Source organism: Brassica rapa, chromosome A08 (genome assembly GCF_000309985.2).
Source record: "Brassica rapa cultivar Chiifu-401-42 chromosome A08, CAAS_Brap_v3.01, whole genome shotgun sequence".
Classification (NCBI taxonomy): domain Eukaryota; kingdom Viridiplantae; phylum Streptophyta; class Magnoliopsida; order Brassicales; family Brassicaceae; genus Brassica; species Brassica rapa.
Window position 1 is genome coordinate 10,128,670 of NC_024802.2, and position 24,851 is coordinate 10,153,520.

Consider the following 24,851-nt stretch of genomic DNA (forward strand, 5'->3'; position numbering starts at 1 on the left):
GGTCAGACAATGGTTGAGGTTCGTGGTTACGAGTAGGTGGGTATCATTCATGATAGATCACACTAGCACAGTACCCGAGGATCTTTTTAAATTACTGCTCATGTGTGCCTTTAATTGCTTTTACATACTTTCTATCTTTGCCTTTTTAAAATGATGCCAATCGTGTTTTCTTATCATATTATAGGAGATGCATGACTGTAAAAAATAATTCGTTTAAGCTTCACATCTGACCAATTATATTAATGTACGCAGTACATCAATGAAGTGAGAAGGGAAAGAAATCGTAATTACGTTTGTTTACACACATACATTAAAGAGCAGAGATCCGAACAATATGAGAGAAGGCACTTGTGCTGATAAACGAGCCGACATGCACGTGCTCACTTCCATTCTTACGCGTTTCTCATCGGATCCTATGAGTTCTTCCAATCCAACCGTATTTATTATTCCACGTGTCTTTTCTACATTCAACCTTGTTCATCATCATCATATGAAAACGCAAGATGGAGTTGAATTAAATATCACATGATACAGGCAGTAAATAAAATACTACTGCTGCACGTAACTATTTTTATTAATTTCTTATTTGCTAGTCACGTGAACAAAAAAATGGAAATAATGATACGTATATATAAATATGAAGCTTCTTTAACCATAGAAAGATATTTATAAAGTTTAACCTAGACAAATGTTTAAAAAAAAACATTTTACCAAAAAAGTTTATAATAAATTGGTGAGAAATAAAAGGAAGTATTGGAAACAGTCTACACGTTCTTCTGCTTCACTCTAACACTTGTGCGCCCTTCTCTTCTTTGTCTTCTTCCTCAAATTTGCTTCGTTCACTTTCAGATTCTCTCACCAGACACGAACTCCAGATTCATCCCGACAATGGAAACATTCCATCTCCTCCTTTTTCTTTCCCACTTTCTCTTCTTCACGACGTACACCACGCTTACCTCAGCAAAATCTCAGATCGTTGACTGTACAATGTGCACTTCTTGTGACAACCCTTGTCAGCCAAACCTCTCTCCTCCGCCTCCGACTCCATCTCCTCCGCCTCCAGCCACCACCACCACCACTGCTTGTCCTCCGCCTCCTAGATCCGGCGGTAGTGGTAGTGGTGGTGGTCCTTACTACTACTACCCACCTCCTTCTCAGTCTGGCTCTTACCGTCCACCACCATCTTCTTCCGGCGACGGTGGCTACTATTATCCGCCGCCGAAAAGTGGAGGGAACTACAACCCTTATACGCCGCCGCCAAACCCAATCGTTCCGTACTTTCCGTTTTACTACCACAGCCCTCCCCAGCAATCTGTTGTGTCGGCCGGATCTGATGTGAAAGTCAAACTCTCTTACGTGTTTTCTTTGGTTATAATTTTTGCTCTTTACTTATAATTGTAACATCAAGAAACCCTCAGATCTTTGTAAGGAAGAACACTATGCATGAGAGATCTTGTACAAGTAGCAAATTTATCTGTACTTCTATCATTTTTAACAATTTTATGAATGAAGCCTTTTATTATCTTATAATTCTAGTAAAATAAATAAATGGGGGGGGGGGGGGGGTGGGGGGGGGGGGGGGGGGGTTGTTTGCCTTTATTTTTTGTTTTAGTTTCATTCCAAGTCGAAACTATAGTTAAAAGGAAGCAATAAAAGTCTTGTTTTGCTACCTCGAATATTAATTACGGACAACTTAACGTAAATTTGGAGTCAAACCAAGGTTTGAGTTACTGTTGGTTGATACTGTATATCAATGGCTAATGCTTCAGACCATTGCCTACCTCATCAAAACATTATCACTGCTAGAACTCGACATTATTACTTATTACTTTATTCGTATCCACCTTGAAAATTCAATTACTAGCATTGTCAAACCAAATAATAAATTAACAAATTTCGTTATTCATAACACCAATTCAAGTATCAATTATCATTATATTTTTCTATTATTTGTTAAATACTCTATTAAATACTTGTTATTTGCTAATAATATGTGTCATTTCTTTTGTTTGCATTTAGGGATGGGTACAACTACTCGCTAATCGTTTTATACCTGTTTCAACATGATTTTTTAAGTGTTCGTCGTCATCAAGTTAGTATTAAATAGTAAATTTAGATACTTGCAAATATAAGACAAATAACAAGTATTAATTTTTTTTTTCTATCTCGCTTGCTACTAGTTCACTTGCCAAGATAAGACATTTTTTGTTATCGTAAGAAATATACAATGCTTCCATATCGAAATATTATTGTTTTCTTTATCCTTCTTCTCTATAATATGTATAAATATGTCGTTCAAAATAATTTTCATGTTCTTTTTAGTAGAGTAAACAAAACTAACTTGTACAAAACAAATCAAATATCAAGTACAATAAAAATAGCGAGTACTCGCTTTGTGCTCAGTTCTAATAAGTGCCGGTCAGACGAGATATGATGTCTCAAGTGAATTAGAAAAATGATGCCACTCTAACTATTGTTCAAAATTTTAAAATTTATAATCAAATAATACAATTTTTTGTTGAAACTTAATTTCCCCAAATAAATAAAGTACAGAACAACATTCTATTGCTCATAGACCAAAAAATGATTACTAATTTAGTGTAACAATTTTAAAATTTTGTCCAAAAAAATACATAGCTATACACAAAACAATAGACAACGAGATATCATGGAATTGAGAAGGACAAGAATTACTAATTGTGAAGGAAAAAAGAATAATTAGGTTACAAGGATATCAATATGAACTTGTAATATTTAATTGATTTCTTTAAAATTTTGAAGAGGAGATCATAGGGCATTGTGTAGCAGATTCGTGTGCCAGAATGTATCTGATGATGAGTTCTATACTAGAGTAGGTTTGAGGCAGTATTATATGTCAAGATAAACTCTTTGCACATCTGTCTTCGTTCGAAGTTATCCCAGGCTATTTAAAAGATAACCGAAGATCTTTTATTTCAACAAAAACACATCTTCATTGTTGTCCGTTTTTCTCAGGGATCGCAGATAAGTACTGTTTATTTTTCTCCTATCTCGTGAAAGGTTAGAAGGAAATCTGATTACGTTTGTTGGACCCCATAAATGTGGTCAGGCTTCATTTTTATGTCGATTCATCTCCATAAATGTCTCACTTGATATTATTATTTATAAAGATTAAGGTAGATTCTTGTATTGTCATTATCATCCATCTATTATTCTGTTTGGTGAAACTTTAAGGCCATCTTCAAAGGGGGAGCACATGGGGTGTGCTTGGGCTTAATATATTTGGATTTAATCCAAAAGTGGGCTAAGAGCAGTTTGGGAGGGCTTGTCGAAGAGCTGTGCTTAAGGGAAGTGCTGGTCGACGTGGCAAGTGTGTATTGGTCGAAAAAAAGAAAGGGAACACGGGTTTTTCTTTTCCCCATTTCCTAGGGTTTGCGATCTATCTCTCTGTCTCTCGAATCCACACACGGCGACGAACGGGAGAAGCCAGTTCCGTTCGATTTCCGACCGAAGCACACCGTGAATCGATCTTTTATCTCCTCCTCACCGATCTTCTGTATCACCCTTGAAGGTATGACCGATGTTTTGTCTCTGCTCTTTTCTCTCCTCGTCTCCTCGTCTCCTTCGTTTATCGTTCTCATCGATTTAGGTTTGTAGGTATGGGTTAAGCATTTTAATCGATATTATCCATTGTTTACGGTTAGATTCTTAACAAAATTTTGTCTCTGATCTTTTCTCTCCTCGTCTCCTCGTCTCCTTCGTTTATCGTTCTCATCGGTTTAGGTTTGTTAGTATGGGTTAAGCGTTTTAATCGATCATATACATTGTTTACGGGTAGATTCTTAAGAAAATAGGAAGTCGATCTTGTTTATGGCTTCGTTTAGGTTCTTAAGAAAATTGGAAGCTGAAGATTCTCTTTTGTTTTGTTTCTGAGGATTGAAGTTGCGGATAGTCAGGCCGAGAGTTAAACCGGCTAAGCAACAACAAACAAGCCTTTATCGAAAGTAAAAGGTTAGTCATATGTGTTTTCAATAGCCAATGCTTGAATTGAGTTGTTGTTGTGTTTAGTTGAATAGTTTAGTTAGCTTTTGATTTCGTTTTTCTCTTCGCGTGTATCAGTTTGCTTTGAGTTAACTAGTTTCATGGTTTAACTCACAAAACTATAAAGTGATATGAACAGCCCATTAGACTATAGTTCTGAAGACGAGGCTGATAGTTCTGAAGACGAGGCTGATAGCAGTTACTATGCTCTGCAACTTGGTCTTGCTGAGGTTGGATACACTGGCTGTGAAGAGGAGGCTCAAGCTGAACCTGATTACGGAACACAACTGATGCAGCTCAGGGATCTGCAAAGCCTTGCAGAGCAGAGGGTGGTGCACCTGGAGAGGGTTTCAGAGCAGAGGTTGGTCAACCTGGAGAGGCTTGTTGGTGAGAAGAAACCATTGATGTGGGCGTATTGTATTTGCTGCATTGTGGTAGCAATGGCTGTGGCGCTATTGTATTTAGTTTAAGAAGGTGAAATGATCTATTGTATTTTGTGTATCATGTACTGTCGGTAAGGAGATGATGTAGTGACTTGTATTTTGCGACATGTACTGTCGGAGTAGCAACTATCACGTGTAGTATGAATTGGTGTTGTATGTCGGATCTATTGTCATGTAATGACATGTATTTTGGAACCTAGTATAGTAGCAACTATCACATGCATTTGGATTGTTGTGTGGAACTATTTTCAGAATCACATGTAGTTGGCATGTAGTTATAAACGAAGAATCACTTTGAATCAGAATCACATCGACTTGTCCCAAATAATTGAGCTTCTATAATACCTATAAATACAAGTCTCTTCTTTCCTAATGAACATACAATTCTCTTCTCTCACTTACTCCTTTCTCTATCTTAATAATATTTTGCTTTCATGGCATCTTCTTCCAACAATTTTCACTATCATTATGATGCAAATGATGATAGTTTAGATCACTGGAAATGGAAAAATTTTCCCGGGATGGTTGGCAGCATCGACTGTATGCACTGGAAATGGAAAAATTGCCCAACCGCTTGGAAAGGAATGTATTCACGAGGCACCGATAAACCAACTATTGTTTTGGAGGCGGTGGCTTCAGAAGATCTATGGATATGGCACGCATTTTTTGGGGCGCCAGGTACTTGTAACGATTTAAATGTACTTGACCAATCACCAGTATTTAATGACATTATTTACGGTCGAGCTCCCGAACTGAAGTACAATGTCAACGGAAGGGAGTATAATTTGGCTTACTACCTGACGGATGGGATTTACCCCGAATGGGCGACATTTGTTAAATCCATCCCACGACCACAACACCCGAAACATCGTTTGTTTGCAGAACATCAAGAAGGTGTGCGAAAAGATGTTGAGCGTGCATTCGGAGTCCTCCAATCTAGATTCGCGATAATTAAAAATCCATCTCTTTTATGGTCGAAAGGTAAAATAGCATATATTATGCGAGCATGTCTCATACTCCATAATATGATTGTTGAAGATGAACGAGATTCATACACTCTCGAACAAGAATTGGAACAAGAAAATGGAACCGGAACTACTCCGGGTCGTTCGTTTTCAGTAAGTATGGCTTCAAATCTCGAGGGTTTTGGTGATGGTCACACAAGAATTCGTGATAGACAAGCACATCACCAATTGAAAGAGGATTTGATTGAGAATATATGGAATAAATTTGGATATTAAACTTTGTATTAATTAAATAAAATGTTTGTTTGTTTAATTAAATAATATGTTTGTTTCATACAAATTTCCAATTGTATTTTGTGTTTTTTTTTTTGGAATCAATTTTAAAATAAGTTTTTTTGTTACATTATTTAATTAATTTTATTTGGTTAAGCACACCCTTAATTAAGTGATCTCCCTTTGAGGATGTCCCATGTTCCTAGCCTAAATACAATATTATACTACTATTTTCACTCTAAGCACACACCTAACTGCTCCCCCTTTGAGGATGCCCTAAGACTAAATAGTCTTTACATAATGATTGCAAATGAGTCTTGATCATCTCGTGCGGCTACTTCATGGTGTTTGGACAAAACACACAGACGGGTGAATGGATCTTTGGGGTGGATCTGGGTATTGGAATATTGGTGCGCAGTGATGATACTATGAAATCTTTAATAAGCCTCGTGAGATGTCGGTACGAGCTCGCTGGAATAACCCCACTTGCCCGGACACATCAGTTGCCAGAATGGATGCTCGTTCCCTATGGGAATCAAACACCGGCAATAAGTGTGGTAGCGACTAGGATATTGAGCTGATGATGAGTTTGCAAATATTTTACACCTTTTGGTGTATGGACTATTGGTCCAAATATTTATCTCTTTCATGAGAGTCTATATCTTTGTATATTGCTTCTTTCTGATTTGGCCAATCATTTTTTTGTGTACACTTTTCAATAGACTTTCTTTTATGATCATCTTTCTCATTCATCATATCAACTGTTATTTTGCACGCATAAATATCTTCGACGTCGATTTTCTTATCGGTTCCATTTTATTCTATAAATGACATAACTTATTGAGATCTCTTCATTCCTCTGGTACTTGAATTATTTCAGTCATGTTTTAACATCTCTTCTGGATATGATTCAAAAACTTTATTTCCTCTTGACCATTAATAATTGGGAAAATCGCATTTTAAACCATGAAGGTGTAAAAAGGTAACATTTTAAACCTTCGTGTTCAAAAACTTACACTTCAAACCCTCAAAACAATTATATTAACACATTAAACCTTAAAACTAACTTACTTCTTTACCAAGCAAAAATGTGACCGGCACTATTCATCCATGTGTGAAAAAGTACGAGGTGTTAGTTGTTTTTTTTAATTAATAAATAATTAAAAATTAAAATTAATTTAGAAAATCAGAAATAATTGCAGAAAACTAAAGAAACAAAACTCAAAAAATCAAACTTCAAAAATAAATGATTAAAATTTTAAATTTATTAATAATTTTAAATAAAAATAAAAAATAAATTAATAAAATTTTAAATTAAATAGTAAATTTATAAAAAGTAAAAAATAAATAAAAAATTCTTAAAAAAATTCAAAAAATAAAGATATAAAGAAATAAATTAATTAATAAAAATTCAATAAAAAATTCAAAATAATTAAAAATAAAAAAAAGTAAATAAATTCAACAAATGTTAATGGAAACCATGAAAATGTAAAAAGGTAGCACTTTGGTGGTGATTTCATATGTGACAGTTTTTCGATATATTTATAAGTTCTCAAGATATTGTTGGTTAGTTGGTGGTGATTTCCGATATAACATCTTTGATGGTGATAAGTTTGAAGGATGATATGTCAAAATCCATTAACATCAAGGGTTATATTTTGAAAATAGTTACTATAAATATATTGGAAATCGCTGCATATAAAAAACATTTTGAAAATTTTCAGTTGTGTATGTTAACTTTAGGGCTTTATTTACTTATTTTGATTTTCTAATTTTTAATTTTTTAATTTTTTGAATTTATAATTAAATTTTTGTTTATTAATTTTTGAGTTTTTAAAATTTATTTTAATTTTTAAAATATCATATTTATTAATTTTTATTAATAAATTTAGATTTTTAATCATTTAGTTTTTTAAAAAATATTTAAAATTAGATATAAATTAAAAAATTTATTCATTTTTTTCATTTTTTTTAATTTTATCTGTTTTTCATTTATTTCTGATTTTTTAAATTAATTTTGTTTTTCATTATATTAAATATTTTTATTTTTTATTAATTAAAAAACTGACACATCATACTTTTTTATCCACGGATGAACAGTACGAGTCACATTTTTGTTTGGCAAAGAAGTAAGTTAGTTTCAAGGTTTAATGTGCTAATATAATTGGTTTGAGGGTTTGAAGTGTGAGTTTTTGAGCACCAAAGTTTAAAGTGCTACCTTTTCATACCTTTATGGTTTAAAATGCGATTTTCCCATTATTAATTTATGCTCCTTTTCATTTACGAGGATTCTTCTCTTTGGAACCAACATGTCTACCACGCTGTAGGTGTGACTAGCAGTTTGATATTGTTCTTATAAAATATCAATTCTTTTTGGAGCATTTACAGCTGGTATGTGACTTGATCACTATTTATCTAGGTCAGTAAATGTGTCTGGCAACTGCTTCACTAAGCTATATCTTTGAATTATCTTTTGGACTTGTACTTCATATTCTATTTAGTTTGAGGATCAATGATAATTGATTTCAACTTATTTTCATTTCCATCTGTGTATTTTCTCCCCTTTATGTTGGAAATACTCGTTTTAATTTGAGCATTCATATCGAGCCTTACTTATCCTTCGGAGATGACTCTAGATACTTAATTATCAGTGGAGATTCATATCCAACAGATATTCCCAACCTCATTTGAAACACATCTTAATAAGCTTGTGGAGTAACTGGAATGTATATTTCACATGCAAAACTCTTAGATGAAAAATTGTTGGTTTCTAACCCAATACCAATGATGGAGAGAACTAGTGATTACTTGTTGGCTTGATACAAACTATGTTGCTCAAAATTGTCAATACTTATTCCACTGAACATGAAATAATTATCAAATACTTAAGACATGAATTCACCAAGATTATAAAGATGCATGGTGGGTGATCAGTCCACCAACATCTCATTTATTCATGCCAATAACTTCATTTGGCTGGTGAAAACCGTATTACCATTTTATCTAATGAGCAAGTAACGTATGTGAAATCATTCGCAAGAATCTTATGGCTCTTCAATGAATATTCACATAAATATTTATGTACCTTTTCGAATCATTATTAAACCAAAATGGTCTAGCTGGTTCGTGCCAAATATTTTTGTAAATTTCTGGTTTACTATATATTTATCTCCATTACACTAATATTTATGTAGTAAAATCTATAAGATAATGTAGGTACTTCTCTAAAATACTTTTAGAGCCTTAAGAAATACTTTTGATTTGCAATGAATTAAACATTTATTTCGCTTAGTATCTCAACATAACTTGTTTCAAAATGCCATAAATTTACTTTAAGAAGGATTTGTCAACAAATTTGAGTGTAAACATAATCTTTTGGATGTTTCACTTATTATAAAATGTGAGATTCTTTAATTCTTCCACCTCGAGATGATAATACTACAAAATTATAAGTTTCTAATTGAATATCATTTTAGAATCAACAACATACCATATTCGGCTTATGTATTCTTTCTCGTATCCTTCAAACTTTTGAGGCTTATAAGAATATAATGCAATAAGAATTTTAAATTGCATTCTTATGTACAATAATATTTTTTACTCTTCTGGAGCATCATATATATCCTCTTCTTGAACATTCAATAAACTTTATACTAACATTCAATAAATTGTATTCTTTCATCTTTCTCTTCTTTATTACCATTTTTATTTTTTCAGCTTCAAGTGAATTATGAATTCTAAAAAAAAAACTCTTTGGTCTTGACCTTAATCATAACCATATATATATATATATATATATATATATCCACATTCACGTCTACAACTACTTTTTGGACTTACCAATATTATTTGTGTGGATTTTTTTTCTCAAAATGTCAAATTCTCTTCAAGAGAATGAATCATAACCAAGTAGACGTGATTTTTGATCTTACATCAATAGCTCATTGTTTTTTTGAGTTTTAAAGAGACAAGATACAACTATAAATTTCTTTAATCTTTATTTTCAACCATGTGTCTTTTGGACAACATTACGTGTGAAAACTGTATTTTTCACTATATTTGCATCATTAAAATTTTCTTTGAGAAATTTTACTTTATCCAACATAGTTAAGATTTATCTACAGACTCCATGTCTTGTAATATTTAGATTCAAAATACATAATGAACTTTAGGTAATCACATTGTGGTGATTATACCTTTCTTTGGATTGTTTTTCAAAACTTGTGGATTTTTTAAGATCAAGCTTAAAACTGTCATATATGTAATGGTAATGAAATAGAAAAATACTTATTTTATATAATCAAGTTTTAATTAAAGTTGTATATAACTATCAAACTTGTGGATTTTTTATGCAAATTATTTTATATAATCAAGTTTTAATTAAACTTGTATATAAAACATAGAAATATACTTATCTTATAAAGAGAAAAGCATCAGCGATGAGTGTTCCAATTCTTCATGTTTCTCGACATCTTACATGGTTTCTTTCTCTTTTACAAAGAATAAATATTCCTGAAATACTTAAAATTTGCTCATATAAAATGACTATTGATATGTTAGTAAACATAAGTATTTAGATATAACAATATATGAGAACCAAGAACCACTCACGTATAAAACAGTATCATTGATTGGTGGAATATAAATTAATGAGAACCAAGAACCACTCACGTATAAAACAATATCATTTATTGTATTGACAGCAATTAGGTCAAACTCAGACTCATATCTTATTGCTACAAAGTATATATATGTGAATAAACCTAAACAATAAGTGTAAACGATCATTACTAATGAATTAAGTAATGAAACAATAACCATATGGCTAATGAAGTAGCTATAGGTTCAACAAGAATGATTCGTAGGTTTTGATTGTAGCTATAGGTTCTAACTTTTAGTTCACAGTTTCAACAATAAAATAGTCAAGATAGCTATTAGTTATATAATTACATGTTGTATGAAATAACAGTGGCAATATGCAACCGTATGAAAGTATAGGTTAATAACAATACAACATGTTAAGTGTAGGTTTATAGCAATACTACGAATGAACACTAACACGTTTAAGAATTACGTGATGACATGTGAAACATATAATAAAATCTAAAGCAAACACAAGCTACTATGCATTCAAACACATACGAATATAAAATATAACAAATTATTATGAAATCAAACACATACGAATATAAAATATAACAAATTGCGCGTTAGCTTGTCGACAAGGTCTCACTTTAATCGAATGATTTTTTCTTTCCTTGAAACAAGGGCAAATCAATATTGTCGACTGAAACTTTTAAACTCAATCAAAATCAACATGTTGATAACTATAAATCCCACTCTCACAAACCATGAATTGATAATAAGCATGATTAAGAGAAGGATTGAACATAGATTATAGCTATTAACATAAAATAAAAATATGTACCTATTAGCCCAAAATCGCTTGAGTTTCATGCTGATAAAATGTTATAAACTTATAAGTAAAAAGAGAAAAATTGGTGTATCTTGTTCCATGAATAATGAATCTTTTATATAAGATTACAATAGCTTGGGAATAAAGTCACTTAGAGAACACATAAATCTTGAAGAACAAGCATATCTAAGACTAGCCATAATGTCATCACCACAATATTCATAACAATATTTACCAAAAAAATTAAAAGCCGGGTGATCACCAAATTTATGTTAATTTTCTTTTAATTTTTAGATCATATATGCTAAGACAAAGGAAATTGACAACAAAGAATGGTAAGAAAAAAAAAAGAAAAGAAACTTTTAATTAAAATTAAGGAATAAAAATATTCTCATAGTTAGTGTTAAATTAAATGTTAATTCGAATTAGTGATTCAAGAGCATATATTGTTTCACATATATTGTTTCACTATATATAAAGAACCAATATTCTAAGAATAATACGTACCAGAAAGATAAATGGATTCTCTAAATTATATAGTTTTCTTCATCACGATGATTATGTTCATGAATGCAACCATGTCCTGTGCCCAAAAGACAACAGTGGTGATTCATAATGATCTTGGAAGTGGATTATCGTTAGGCTACCACTGTCAGTCGGGGGACAATGATCTTGGATACGGGGGTCTGGGAGTAGGTGGATCATGGTTCTTTCGCTTTAAACCTGATATTTTTGGTCGTACTTTATTCTTTTGCAGATTTAGTTGGGGAAACGAATCACATTATTTCGATATATATAAGCAAAAAAGAGATAAAGAGTTTGAGAAGTTTGGATGCACACACTGTGAGTGGAAGATACGTAAGAATGGTCCTTGCAAGCTTAACAAAATCAATAACATGTTTGATGTCTGTCTTCCTTGGAATTCTTGACTTTTTCAACAGTTTTAATATCTATACGTATTATCTAATAGCGTATTATACTCTTATTAAAGTTGTGTTACGAATAATAATATGGAAGAGGATTTTTTTTGTAAAGTAATGAAATAAGTATTGTTTAAGAGTTTGTGTAACTCAGCTACAATGAGCTCTTGTTAAAATTACGTTTATTAACCACCATATTGTGTATTTTATTTACAAAAAATAAATAAAAATATTTGTGTAAGTTACCAATCCTCGACCAAAAATGTGCTGTAAAATCATATTTCCATGTTCTATAATCGGAAATTTAGAATATAATGTAATTTAGAACATAATGTAGTTTTTTTTTAACTAGGGGTGGGTATATTAACAAGAACCAAATAATTGAACCGAAACTGAACCAGACTTAAAAAATATCAGAATGGTTCCAAGTTTTGAGAACTAGAAAAATCAGAACCGAACAGAATTGGGATATTTCGGATAACTGAATGGAGCTAAAAATATACAAAAAAAAAAACTAAAAATAACTTAAACTATCAAAAATATAGCAAAAAGAACAAATATGTCCTAAAATAACCATAAATATCCAAAATATTTAAAACAAATACCCGAATGGTTACTTAATTCAATTAGAAATAAACTCGAATTGAAACGAAATATTTTAAAACCGTATGGTTTCAATTTTCAAGAACCGAACCGAATGCCTATACCTAATTTTAACATTTTGATATTGTATTGATAGAGATTGTTTGAAGTTCATAGTGGTACCTACCTTAATAGACTTTTTATTTATGCGGATGCTCAAGGTACGTACGTTCCCTACAAGTTGGACTGGCTCCATATCATTGTAATCCTTATGGTTCTTGTAACGAAACGCAGAGAAAAGGATATGTTTTGTCAGGATTCTCGTTTGGGCTTCATGGTAGTATTTTGAAGTCAGTTGCATCTTTTATTGGGTTTTGGTGATGAATCTTAGTTAAGGAGATAAGCTATAACTTAACCTCTTTATCAAAAAAAACTATAACTTAACCTTAAGCTTGTATTATATATCAAGTTGATTCATTTTAAATTAATGTTTTTTGTTAGTTTAATTTATTTTATATGGACTTTGAAAATTAGATTGATTTATATTCTTATAGCTTTGATTTGTTTTTTAAATCATATTCTTTCTTTAAAATAATAGTTAATTTCATATTAATTTTCTAAATAGTACTATATCAAGTTGATATTTTATTAGTTACTTTTTTGTTAGTTTACTTTATTTTCTTTGAATTTCTATTTTATTTTCAAATAATATTTACTAGAAGTGATGGCATTTTTAAAATATTGATTTGGAATATTTTGATTGGTGTTTCTAAATCCTACATGTCCATTTTCAAAATATTCCAAATAATTATTTTAATAATAGACTATAAACTATTGAGGGTGTCATCTACATATGACTAAACCACTAATCATAATATGCCAAATCATTATTTTCAAAATGCCAAAACATCAAAAACCTATTTTCCCCAAAATAAAGTAGGAATTCATTCAAAATAAGGTAAACTAACAAAACAAAAATCATGAAAAAGAATCAACTTGATATAGCTACTATTTTTTAAAATCACCTCATCATTAACTAATTTTTTATTTTTTTGTCATCAAATTATACAGACTCATACTAACTTTTTGAACCAAACCGGAAGATCTGCATCCATGTGAACGGCAAAAGACAGTTGCTTCCTTACACTGTGTGCTAGGCTATCCGCCTTTGAATTTAACGTCCTTGATACATAAATAATCTCTGATATGAGGAAGCTTCCTTCCAGGGTCTTGATGTCTTCCAAATAATTTAAAAAATCTTGTTATTCTTATGGTTCCGAAACCATCTTCACCAATTGAGAACAATCAGTTCCAAAGTAACCTGAAACTGATGTAAGTTCCTCATGCATTCCATTGCCCATAGTAGTACTTCCATCTCCGCATGAAGAGAAGAGAGACTAGCCCTAACATTTCTTGCCCCCATCAAATCATCAAAACCTGCTAAGGTACTAAACCAACCTTATCCGGAAAAAAATATCATTCTCTTTCCAAGGACCATATGTGAAACACCATCTTCCTCGTATTGACGGTAGAGTCACATTCTCTATGTGTGGTACTGACCTCTGTATGTTTAATATTTGTGCATGAGCCCAATGTGTAGATTCTGTTTACGCCAATTTAAGTGTTTCTGTGGGATCAATGCCAGATTACTGAAAACTTTGTAATTTTTTCCTTCCCAAATGTACCATAGAATCCATGCAAACTGATGATCGTCCATCTGCGGGAGAACTCTCCAAAAGAGATGATCGATGTTTGTGAAGAGAGAACTTGTTGGAAAAATGACTAGATTTGATGGTATCTTTGAAAGGGTCCAAACCTGAAGTCCCGGAGGACATTCAAAAAATACATGGTTTATCGATTTCTCATCGGTTCCGCATCATGCACAACATATGCCCCCTTGCATCTCTCTCGCTTGCAGATTATTCCTGACTGCTATTTATCCTGACACCAATTGCCATAAGAAATGTTTTATCTTTGGTGGGCACCATAGTTTTCAGCAGAACGCCTTCAATACATCAACTGTGGATAAACCCATTCTACCTGATAACCTGATTTAACCGTGTATTTCACATTTTATCTGAAATGCCAACCATACCTATCTACCATCTGAATCCTACTAAGTGGTATACTTTCTATGATTTTCACATCCTGAGGATCCAACAAAGCCCGGATTGCCTGCGAGTTCCAAGTTCGCGAAGTGGAATGAATGAGAAATTCCACGGTAAGGAATGGGTAAAGATTATGTTGATTTTTGTTTGCTGGTTTCGGGCAAGTGGTTGGGAGCAATGGATCGTTTCATACAGATATAGATGATCATGATCCCACCTTTTTGATTAGTCTTTTGCTTACCAGAGATCTAGCAGATACAATACTCCGCCAGCCATATAACGGAGAATGTGAACGAATCGGTTTCAGGGGTGAGGCGTTCCTGTAATACCGACCTTTGAAAACCCTAGAAAATAATATGTTTGGCTTTTCAATCAGACGCCATAACTGCTTACCAAGCATCCTGTTTTGAAATCCGTTATGTCTTTAAACCCCAAACCTCTCATCTTAATTGACACATACTTTGTTCCATCATTTTCAGTGCATACCTTTTGTGCTTCGCCCTAGACTCTACCATAACTAATATTTCTTAAGAATATAAAAAAAATTTAAAAAGTCAAAGCAATAAGAATTCAAATCACATATAAATTCAAAGTCCGTAAGATATAAACTAACAGATAAATAATAATTTCATATTAATTAAATTAGCATATAGTATTTCAATAAATTAAATAAAACTAAAAATATATTTAAAAAATACAAACACTTTTTCCCATTTAAAAGCTATAAGAACTTAAATCACATATGATTTTAAAAGTTGAACTACAACATATTGAATTCCTCATATACAAATTTAAAATATCAATAAAATATAAGAAATAGAAAATTTTGTTTATTATTTAAAACATTAAATTTTCCAAAAATATTTATTACAGAATAAAATAAGAAATAGGAATCAACTTGATACGTATAATAATTTTGCCAAATAAAGATTAAGTAGATTAATAAAAATTATTTCCTAGAGTATGCTAAAATAAAAAAAATATTATACGTATAAAAAATATTAATATAAAATGTTAACTTAATAAAGGAAGAAAAAATTAACCTGAAATTTTATATATTTTATTTTATTTCTAAATCATTGCATATGCTAATAAATAATAGGTTACAAAGTTTCTAAAACAAATTGAAATCTATACTATTATTTGCGAAGTAAATTTTTGGAATCGAGCTCTCACGTGAAAAGTTAGAGTGGTTAATATCGTTTATACCCTTCATAAATAAAATGTATAAATAAATTAAAAAATAAAAACGAAATTTTAATTGATTTGATTACATAATTGATTAAAATTAATAATAGTAAGAATTATCCAAAATCTTAAAATATAATTAAAAAAAGAGATAATTTCTATATATATTGTATTGTTATCTGAAAAAGTCTTTTAGTGAAAAATTAAAAACATAATTATATAACTAAATATTAATCAAATAAAATTCTTAATTATATAGTTAAAATAGAATATTGAATTATCCAAAATATAAAAATATAATTAAAAAATATAATTTCTATATATATTGTATTGTTATATAATTAAAAATAGAAAAATAGAAAACATAGTTATATAACTAAATATTAATCAAGTTGTTTTGTTAGTTGTTGGAGTTGTTTAAAATTAATATATTTTTGATAGAAAATTTTATGTTCATGTTATTTTTAAAAATAATTTACACTGTATTTTTAATAAAAATGATTGTTAAAAAAATTTCGAGATTGGTTTTGAAAATTATTTAAATAAAGAAATTTTAAAAGTTATTCTTCGAAATTCCGTCGAAACATTTTGACATAATTTCGAGGAAATCCCCATATATTGGGATTTTGGGTTGGGGTTTAACTTCCTCGGAATTCCGTCAGAATATCCTGATACAATTCCCAGAAATCAATGTTTTCGATATGAATTATTCAAAATAAAAATCATCAACATAAAAAAACTCATGGAAACTCTATAAACTAAGTTGGTAGCTTTGCGTCCGTCCATATGAACGACTATCGACGGTTGCTTCTTTGCATTTCGTGCGAGGCTGTCCACCTTGGTATTATATGGTGTGGGTATATGGATGAGCTCAGCTGGTATTCATCGGTTTTGAAACCATCTTCACCAATTGAGAACAATCTGTTGCAAAAGTTACATGAAACTGCCGTAAATCTCTCATACATTTCATTTCTCATATGAATGCCTCTAGTTCCAAAGGTAGGGGAGAAAGACTGGCTCTGGTATTTCTTGCTCACATCATCCCATCAAAGCCTTCGAGCGTACTATACCAACCTTGTCCGGAACAACTTTCATGTTCTTTCCATGACCCATCCCTAAAATACCATCTTCCTGGTATATGAGTAAAGTCGAATCCACTACCTCTCTAGATCTATCGATCTTACGAATAATTGATTCTTTAACCTCGGCCCAAAGAACTGATTATGTCTCCTCCAAGTTGAGAGTTTCCCTGGGATCTGTATCCAAATTGCTAAAAACTTTATTGTTTCGCGCTTTCCAAATATACCATAAAATTCAAGCAAATTGATGATCTTCCAGAAGCGAAGATACTCTGCAAAATAGATGATCCATATTTGTAATGAGTGAATGAGCCAGAAAAATATCTAGATTCGAAGGGGTCTTTGAAAGTACCCAAACTTGTACCGCCGGAGGAGGGGGGGGGGCATTCAAATCCTCTATGAATATATCAACGAGTACATAATATCTCTCATAAACACTTATACAATTAAACAAACATATTTTGATAATCCAACATACAATATTGATTTTGTTCTCTTATAAATACTTATATATTTAAAACATGCAGATAATTCCTTCTAAATCATCAATATTTTATAAAAATGTACTGTTGGTCAATTATCTCATGTTCTGAAACCACAAATCTAATTTCGTCAGATTTTTTTCCGATGAGCTGGTTCCGATAGAGAATTTCCTCGGAAATGCGTTTCCTCGATGGATTTCAACAAAATTCTCCGTTGAAATTCGCCTGCTTTCTTGTAGTTTTTCTTGATTTAGTCATTGTTTATCGTAAGTTGTTGCCTATTTAAAGGCTTCACCATCTCTTATAACAAGTTAAAAGAATCGATACTAGTTTTGTTCATTTGAATTCATTGTCTCTCTCTCTTTCTTGTGTCTAAACCATGTTCACAATGTAAGAGTCTTGTGTATCACGATTTAAAGGATGCCTTAATGCAGCTTAATACTTATTAAACACTCACCAAACTCTTACTTATCTTCTTCTCTTACTCTAGTTCACCGATTCTTTTTTTTGGGTCAAAACTCTAGTTTACTGATTCTAAATCTCGTTCTTCTTAAACACACAAATTTAAAGTATTTCGTCAATTCACAAAAATTAGTTTTATACTAGAGTTTCTTTGACTCTGATAACCAGTTTATTGTATAGAATTTTTGGTTATAGTATAGACTGTATAAAAGGATTCAACCACTAGTTGGTTCTCTTTCTTTAATTGGTGAATTCATGTTATGTGGTTGACAGCATTTCAGTTACAAATTGACTGAATACCTTTTTTTTTAAAATGCAACAAACACTCACAAATTTCAACGTTTCTAAGTATTTAAAGTAACCCAGGTCTCGGAGAGAGGAGAGTGCAATTTTGTTATTTTCTCACTTTTGTATTTAATAAGTTCAAAATTACTCATGTTTTCTTCCTTTCACTTGTCGAGAAAGTAACCTTAATTTATCGCATTTCACCATCGTTTTTCACGATTCTTAGCAAAATTTAGTGATTTATATGCTTTTTTACCTAGTTATGAAGGATTCTCAATTAAACATATAACCAGGTAGAGATCCGCGCCTTGCGCGGGATGAGTGTGTGTGGAAAAAAATTCCTTAAAATTTAATTTACATTTTAATTCACTATTTCTATTATTAATCATTATATAAAACGTAAAATATGTAAATTTTAATCATGTAGATGTTTTAAATCTTGGGTTTGGAATTATTATTCAGTTAGATATGGACCAGGACATATGAAAGATTAAAAGATATAAATACTCATTGGGTTTTAGCTATGTTAAAAATTCAAACAAATTTAGTGGCTATGTTCTCTAAAACTCATTTGTTGAGAAGATGAGAAATGTGTTGTTCATTTCAAATGTCAAGAATTTTAAGAAAAAAAGAATAAGAGTTTATACGACAAATTCAAATCTTTTCACTATAAACCAGTTCATCTGAGATTCTTAGAGCATCCACATCAATGAACCCCCTCTTGGGGTTCATCTTTTTAGTATTTTATTATTAAAATTTGTTTCTTTTTCTTTTTGGTTTTAAAAAAAAAAAAAAAAAAAAAAAAAAGTTAGACCAATCGCGGGCCGCCACAACACGTGGGACCCGCGCTACAGTGATGAACTTTAGGAGAGAGGGGTTCAACCAAGAGAACTTTAGGAGAGAGAGGGTTCATGGGATTGGATTATTTTATTATTTTTTTTTCTTGGTTTTTGTGTGAACTCCCCCCATGAACCCTCAATGGGGGTGCTCTTATGCAACCAATATTTTCTTCTTTTCTATTTTACTTTGCTTGCTTTTGTTTCTCGTGTCTGTTGATTTCGTAATCTCCAAAATATCGTTTCTCAACATCAAATAAATAGTTTTGCAACACGATTTATGTCCCAAAAAATGGTGCATCTACGTCGTTCACTTCCGTGATTCATTTCTTATACCAAGATAAGTTAAGTTTTCTTTTTTAATTCATTTATTATTATAAGTTATATAAATTTATACTGTAATTTTCATAATATTGAATAATAGCCCATAAAAATAAAGTTTAGATAAAATGTAGTCGTTGGATTACATGATATTTTCTTTTTGAAATGGAAGAAACGTATATAGAATGAATTCAACGAAAATATTGATAAAATAAAAAGTTTAATATATTGTTTTTGAAAGAGAAAATTTTTTTTTTTAGGAATTCCAAAAATCCAAAACCCAAATAGACCCGATTCAAATTTGAATAGATACCCGAATAATTTACCTTTGCGATGGATCCGGGGCATACAGATCTATTCTGGACTGGTGGAGCAACAAACCTGCATAAACAGAAAAAAGGAAGGATTGTTGAGAACAGAGAAGACGTAAAAGGACAACCTTTGAAGATATCAGAAACTTGAATTATATGAAACTGCAGAAGATCTGAATCTCTTACTACCACAGAAGGATGTAAGGCAAAATTCAGTATGAAAAAGATCCTAAATAGCTATTTAATTGTACGAAGCAATGCAACATTTCACTTCCCAGCCTAAGAGGCCCCCATCCATTACCACAACTCCCATTTTGCAGTAACTACTCAGAAAAAAAAGTGCAAGCTCTTGAGATATTTCCAGGTCACCAAGAGATGGTCTCTGTCCCGACAAATCAACTTATCAAAAGACTAAAAGATAAAGATCAAAAGATGACCTGAGGTGCAGCCAAGTAACAATGAGATGTATATTAATGAACATTCGGAAGTCTGCATCTTCTGAACTTTCACCATAACTGACATCTACCATTTATATATCATAACCCCGAGATAAGGAGAGAGAACTAAACCTATAATCTGGATGCAGGAAGAAGATGCGACATAACATCTAGGAAACTGGTATGAATGGAAAAGAGTTTCATAAATCCACTGACGTCATATCAAAGGTCAAGTAGAGTAGCAGATTTTCCAACTTATTAATCTGACAATGCACACAGACATCAAGCAGCAGAATTTCATGTTCAACCTAGCCACATCCTAACAACGTCAAAGGCCAAACCAGTCATCCCAAAGAGTTGAAGCCCGACCTTAAGGATCTTCAATTGTTCTCCTTTGACTCAATTTCTCAACCCAAAGAAAATGTACACCGATTCCTCCAAGTATCATCATAAATTCAGCTACATAAATTTGGATTATTATAGTTCCTTTTTAATGCTACAAAAATATATATTGTATTGTACTCATATCAATATAGGAGTGTGCACTGCACTCACCCAAATGTATGGCCTAAAGCTTTAGTGTGCACTGTACTCACCCAAATGTATGGCTTAAAGCTTTATAAAATATAATTCATCACACAGAGCATAACCATAGTTCTCTCCCACACACACACAAAACATAACCTTACCTCTCTTTTTTTATCCCTCAAAACACATACACACAAAATTTGAAGCTTAAATAGTCTCGCTCGATAGCTGGTGGAGAGTTGAGATGAGGAGCAGCTCCAGTTGCTGCTTCGGAAGGATCACCATGTAAAGGATGAGATCCGATCAACTCATAGAACCTCTCGTCGGAGCTGGGCCACACGAAGACTCTGTAACTGCTAGACGATTTCTCCGTCTCTATCATAGTTATGTCTTGTTCGTCGACATCAATGCGATGCTTGAGAGCAATATTACTTTTGACTTTTTGAGCCTGCAATTCTAAGAAAAGGCCTTGAGAAAGCTCCCGGACCATGGTGTTGGACGGCGTATATATGTTAACAGAAACTCCTTCCACGAGAGAATTATAAAAAATAATTAAATTATAATTATAGAAAGTAAATGCTATTATTTTATATTTATTGAGAAACACACATGGTTCTCATTAGCCCAAAAAGATATGAACCGCACTGGCTGGAAACATTTATATATGTCAAAAAAAAATATATATTAACAATAGACACCCAATTTGTCACCGTTACGACCAAATAAAGTTTGACCAATTTAAAAAAAAAAATGTTTTTGACCTCGCAGTCTTGTGTAGTACACAAATGTCACAAAGCTCCTACAGGCTTCTCATCACACATACTATAAAACCCATTTTGGTTCTCATAAAAATATTCCCTCTGATGACTCCTACCCAAACCTCCCCCTCCCCCTCAAAACAAGCTTATCTCACGACTCAAACCCCACCCGACTACACCAAGACACCTCGCCCGACTTTAAAACAGAAGAGAAGACTCAAACTCAGACCAATTTAACCAGTGCCCCCACCACAGACTCTTAAACCTCCTTTGACTCTTCAATTCAATCAGCTCCTGTTGAAACAAAACCAAACTCAAAGAATTACACAAAATACATATTTACTTTTAACCCCAGTCTAAGACATTTGGACAGGATTAACTAGTCCTAAAGTATTGAGTATTTATTTATTACCATCACTGGAAGTTGAATCCACCTGGCGGTGCGGCTGCATCATTACCGCCAAACTGGAATCCCTGAGCAGAGACGTCACCTGGTGGTAGAGTCTCGTCTTCCTCTTCCAACCAGTATGTTTCAAGAATCTTCACTGCCTTCTCATAGATTTCGCTGTTGTCATGACTCTGCAGATTCTCAATCTTTTCTAATCCCTCTGCATCATCGATCAACTGCGCATAAAAGTTTACATCCCCGGTATTTCCCGTCAACTTCTCAGCTTCTCCGACTTTCAGAATGTTCTCCAATCCTTCTAGACACACGGTGATAATCCTCGGATCGGGGCATATCAAAAGATCACACAGTGGCTTCACGACTCCCTGATCCACCATGTACCTAAAGCACGGAACAGAGGGAAGTTTTAAGTGATCGTTTAAAAAGATAGATCTAACAAATATTTCAAAGGAGTCTGAGATCCAAAGAAGAGGGGACTGATATCGAATAATCTTACTTGATTTGGTCGGGAGAACCTCCCGAAGTCGCATTTGATACTGCCCATGCAGCTTCTTTCTTTATATCGAACTCTGCATTTTGAAGCAGGTTGACGAGAGGGAATATCAAACCAGCTTCGCATACAGCCTGCATCACAGAACATAAACACACAAAATTTCCATCAAACAACGAAAGCCTTCTGAAACTGATAAGCTGAACAAAATAAATCTTGGGCGAAAGTTCACCTGAATCTGGTCCCTGTTTCCAGCAGTGATGTTCGATATTGTCCAGCAAGCTTCCTTTTTAATGCTCTTCTTATGGTTATGAGTCAGAAGGCTCAACAAGCTAAGGAGTGCACCATGACTAATTACACACTGCAGGGAAAAAAATCATCAGCTCAAAACCAACCAAAAAACAATTATGCAATAAACGGTTAAATTCTTGAGACCTTCAGTGGATTATAGGCCTAAAATGATGAACACATACATCTAAAAGAGACAGAATACCAGACATTATGTGCAGTATTTGAGCTATGTGAAAACATGCACGGTACTAGGTAGACAAATTTTAGAAAGAAATGATCGACCTCTTTTTCCAGAGGTGCACACAATATTCTCAAGTGAATTAATCTGACGAGTAGATAGTAACTTTTGAGAATCAAAAATAATTATCATATAGCTCACATTCAGCTGATAAGCCAGTGATGTCCCATTCTTCCCATTAATGTTGTAGAACGAGTGGAACATGTATGCTGAGAGAAATGACTGAAAGAATAAGTATACCTGTGTCTGTGCATCATCTCCAGTGACGATGTTACCGATAGTTCGAAGAGCAGGAATAAGCACAGACGGTGATGGATGCCTACAGCAAGCCAAAATTCATCATCACATAATCATGCACAAAAACAAGGTGGATTACAGGATTGAAAAGACTCACTCGAGAAGCTCTACAAGTCGGGGAACAACACCGGCCTGAATGACAGATTGGATTTTTTCATTGATGCCGTCAGAAAGATAAGAGAGGGCCCAACAGGCATCCGTCAACACTTCCTCATCAGTCGAATGAATCAGGCGCTCAAGGGCTGGAAGAGCTGGACTAACCTGTTCTTACGAGATGACAAAAGTTAAATAAATTTGCCTTGATCAAATAAGGAAGAGAAGAATAAGACTGAAATGAGAGACAAACCTGCTCAAACGGAGGCTGTGGCTTGCCCCTGCAGAAATTAGAGAGGGTCCAAGTAGCATTTCTGAGCATTGAGAGTTTAGCATGCTCATTCAACTGAGAGAGCAATGGTAACAAAGCTCCCTGGCCAAGGACAAGATCTCTGCACTGTGGAGAATCACCCGCAACATTTCCTAAGGCCCAAACAGCCTGAGAGACGTGAACAGGTTAGGAAAATATACTTTAAGAACATACTTGGTCTCGAATATTAATGAAGAAACATACTGTACCTGCTCACGGACATCATCACTCTGAGAAGCCAGGAGTTGCACAAAAATGGGAACAGCACCGTGTTCAATGACAACCTTCGTATGCTCTGAAGTCCCAGAAGCAATGTTCGTCAAAGCCCAAGCAGCCTCAAACTGAAGCCCCACACAAACCATTAAGTTTCAGATGATAATTGTAGCAAATGTGAGAAAGAGATAACACAAACCTGAAGCTGTGGATAATCATCCCTCTTGAGAAACTCCACAAACCTTGGCACAACACCAGCAGCTATCACCTCTTCGATAGGAGGACTTCGCTCTACCAAATCAAAACAAAAGGCATCGATTCAATTTCAAGAACATGCCTAGTAAAATCCAAACTACACAGATAGCAGCAAAATCACCTATAGAAAGCAGTTTCCTGAACTGAGTAGTCGCTTCAAGCTGTAAGTTCCTATCGTCTGACCACACCCCACCAACCATAGACGGCAAGCTCTCCAACTTAATCAACCAATCAAAAACGATCTAATCAGTTCTAAAACCCTAGAAATCGAAATAGTGATTCTATACCTTCTTCTCGACGGATGTAGCGGAAGCAACGGAGGAAGGAGCGAATTGAGGCTGCTGTGTGGATTGAAGACCTTCGCGACGCTTCTTGAGCAAGCTCTCTTCGCGCTTCGTTTTACGGATCTCGACCATGTTGTCTTCTCTCCTCCTTCGTCCTTCCTCGGCGTCCACCGCCACTTTGTAGCGGTTACGGCGAACCTCAGTCCTCGCGTTGGGTCTCAGAGACATGATGGCTACTGCTCTTCTTGGTGAGTGAAAGTGAGAGGAGAGGAGAGGAGAGGAGTGTTAGAATAGAATCGGCGGATATATAGAGGGAGAGGGAATAAACCCTAGGCGAAGCAGAGGGGAACGAGAAAAGAGGAAAAGTTACAGAGATTGAAATTTCCTTTGGTTTACAAATGAGAAATCGGCCAAAAAAACACTGAACTTTGCGGGAATTGCCAAAAGAAACCTGGACATATGGGCTAGCCAATAAAATCATGAACTTTTGTTGACTTTTCGGGTTTATTAATAAACTTACGATTGACTGACCAGATTAACACACCGTTAACCGAGTTAAC

At 33.3% G+C, this 24,851-nt stretch overlaps 5 protein-coding genes across 6 annotated transcripts in view; 3 read left to right on the forward strand and 2 right to left on the reverse strand.

Annotated features, from left to right (window-relative positions):
- Positions 1-653: 653 nt before the first annotated feature.
- Positions 654-1,527, forward strand: LOC103833547 (proline-rich antigen homolog). The gene has a single exon (XM_009109634.3). The coding sequence runs from the start codon at positions 889-891 to the stop codon at positions 1,393-1,395; it is 507 nt and encodes a 168-aa protein (XP_009107882.1). The 5' UTR covers positions 654-888; the 3' UTR covers positions 1,396-1,527.
- A 476-nt stretch (positions 1,528-2,003) lies between these two features.
- The window catches only part of LOC117127247, a 28,039-nt gene continuing 5,191 nt past the window's right edge, over positions 2,004-24,851 (reverse strand). Inside the window, exon 3 of the mRNA XM_033276923.1 lies at positions 2,004-5,992. Within this exon, the coding sequence (XP_033132814.1) occupies positions 5,952-5,992 (41 nt within the window). The 3' untranslated portion in view covers positions 2,004-5,951. The remainder of the gene's footprint in view (positions 5,993-24,851) is intronic.
- On the forward strand, positions 4,898-5,704 carry LOC117127504. Its single transcript, XM_033278054.1, has 2 exons — positions 4,898-5,444; positions 5,502-5,704. Exons 1-2 carry the CDS (start codon positions 4,898-4,900, stop codon positions 5,702-5,704), a joined length of 750 nt encoding a protein of 249 aa, XP_033133945.1.
- LOC103833569 (S-protein homolog 2) lies at positions 6,005-12,610 on the forward strand. The gene has a single exon (XM_033276925.1). The coding sequence runs from the start codon at positions 11,636-11,638 to the stop codon at positions 12,044-12,046; it is 411 nt and encodes a 136-aa protein (XP_033132816.1). The 5' UTR covers positions 6,005-11,635; the 3' UTR covers positions 12,047-12,610.
- LOC103833548 (importin subunit alpha-2) lies at positions 21,286-24,673 on the reverse strand. 2 transcript variants are annotated; one of them, XR_004450154.1, is made up of 12 exons: positions 24,295-24,673; positions 24,129-24,225; positions 23,952-24,043; positions 23,749-23,880; positions 23,483-23,668; positions 23,234-23,397; positions 23,080-23,158; positions 22,543-22,671; positions 22,317-22,444; positions 21,827-22,201; positions 21,590-21,708; positions 21,286-21,516 (listed from the first exon to the last, which is right to left on the reverse strand). XR_004450154.1 is itself a non-coding variant. In XM_009109635.3 (11 exons), the coding sequence occupies exons 1-10, from the start codon at positions 24,517-24,519 to the stop codon at positions 21,829-21,831; spliced, it is 1,605 nt and encodes a 534-aa protein (XP_009107883.2). In that variant the 5' UTR covers positions 24,520-24,673; the 3' UTR covers positions 21,286-21,708; positions 21,827-21,828. The 2 variants fall into 2 exon arrangements, 1 of the variants encoding a protein (XP_009107883.2); XM_009109635.3 differs by having other exon boundaries at positions 21,286-21,708.

What these genes read in the sequence shown, in the direction of transcription:
- LOC117127504 (XM_033278054.1), top strand. Translation starts at nt 4,898, where the DNA reads ATGGCATCTTCTTCCAACAATTTTCACTATCATTATGATGCAAATGAT. An exon ending in ATCTCTTTTATGGTCGAAAG is followed by an intron (nt 5,445 to 5,501) that starts GTAAAATAGCAT and finishes TGATTGTTGAAG; the next exon opens with ATGAACGAGATTCATACACT.
- LOC103833569 (XM_033276925.1), top strand. Translation starts at nt 11,636, where the DNA reads ATGGATTCTCTAAATTATATAGTTTTCTTCATCACGATGATTATGTTC.
- LOC103833547 (XM_009109634.3), top strand. Translation starts at nt 889, where the DNA reads ATGGAAACATTCCATCTCCTCCTTTTTCTTTCCCACTTTCTCTTCTTC.
- LOC103833548 (XM_009109635.3), bottom strand. Translation starts at nt 24,519, where the DNA reads ATGTCTCTGAGACCCAACGCGAGGACTGAGGTTCGCCGTAACCGCTAC. An exon ending in CAGGAAACTGCTTTCTATAG is followed by an intron (nt 24,044 to 24,128) that starts GTGATTTTGCTG and finishes TTGATTTGGTAG; the next exon opens with AGCGAAGTCCTCCTATCGAA. An exon ending in ATGATTATCCACAGCTTCAG is followed by an intron (nt 23,881 to 23,951) that starts GTTTGTGTTATC and finishes GTGGGGCTTCAG; the next exon opens with TTTGAGGCTGCTTGGGCTTT.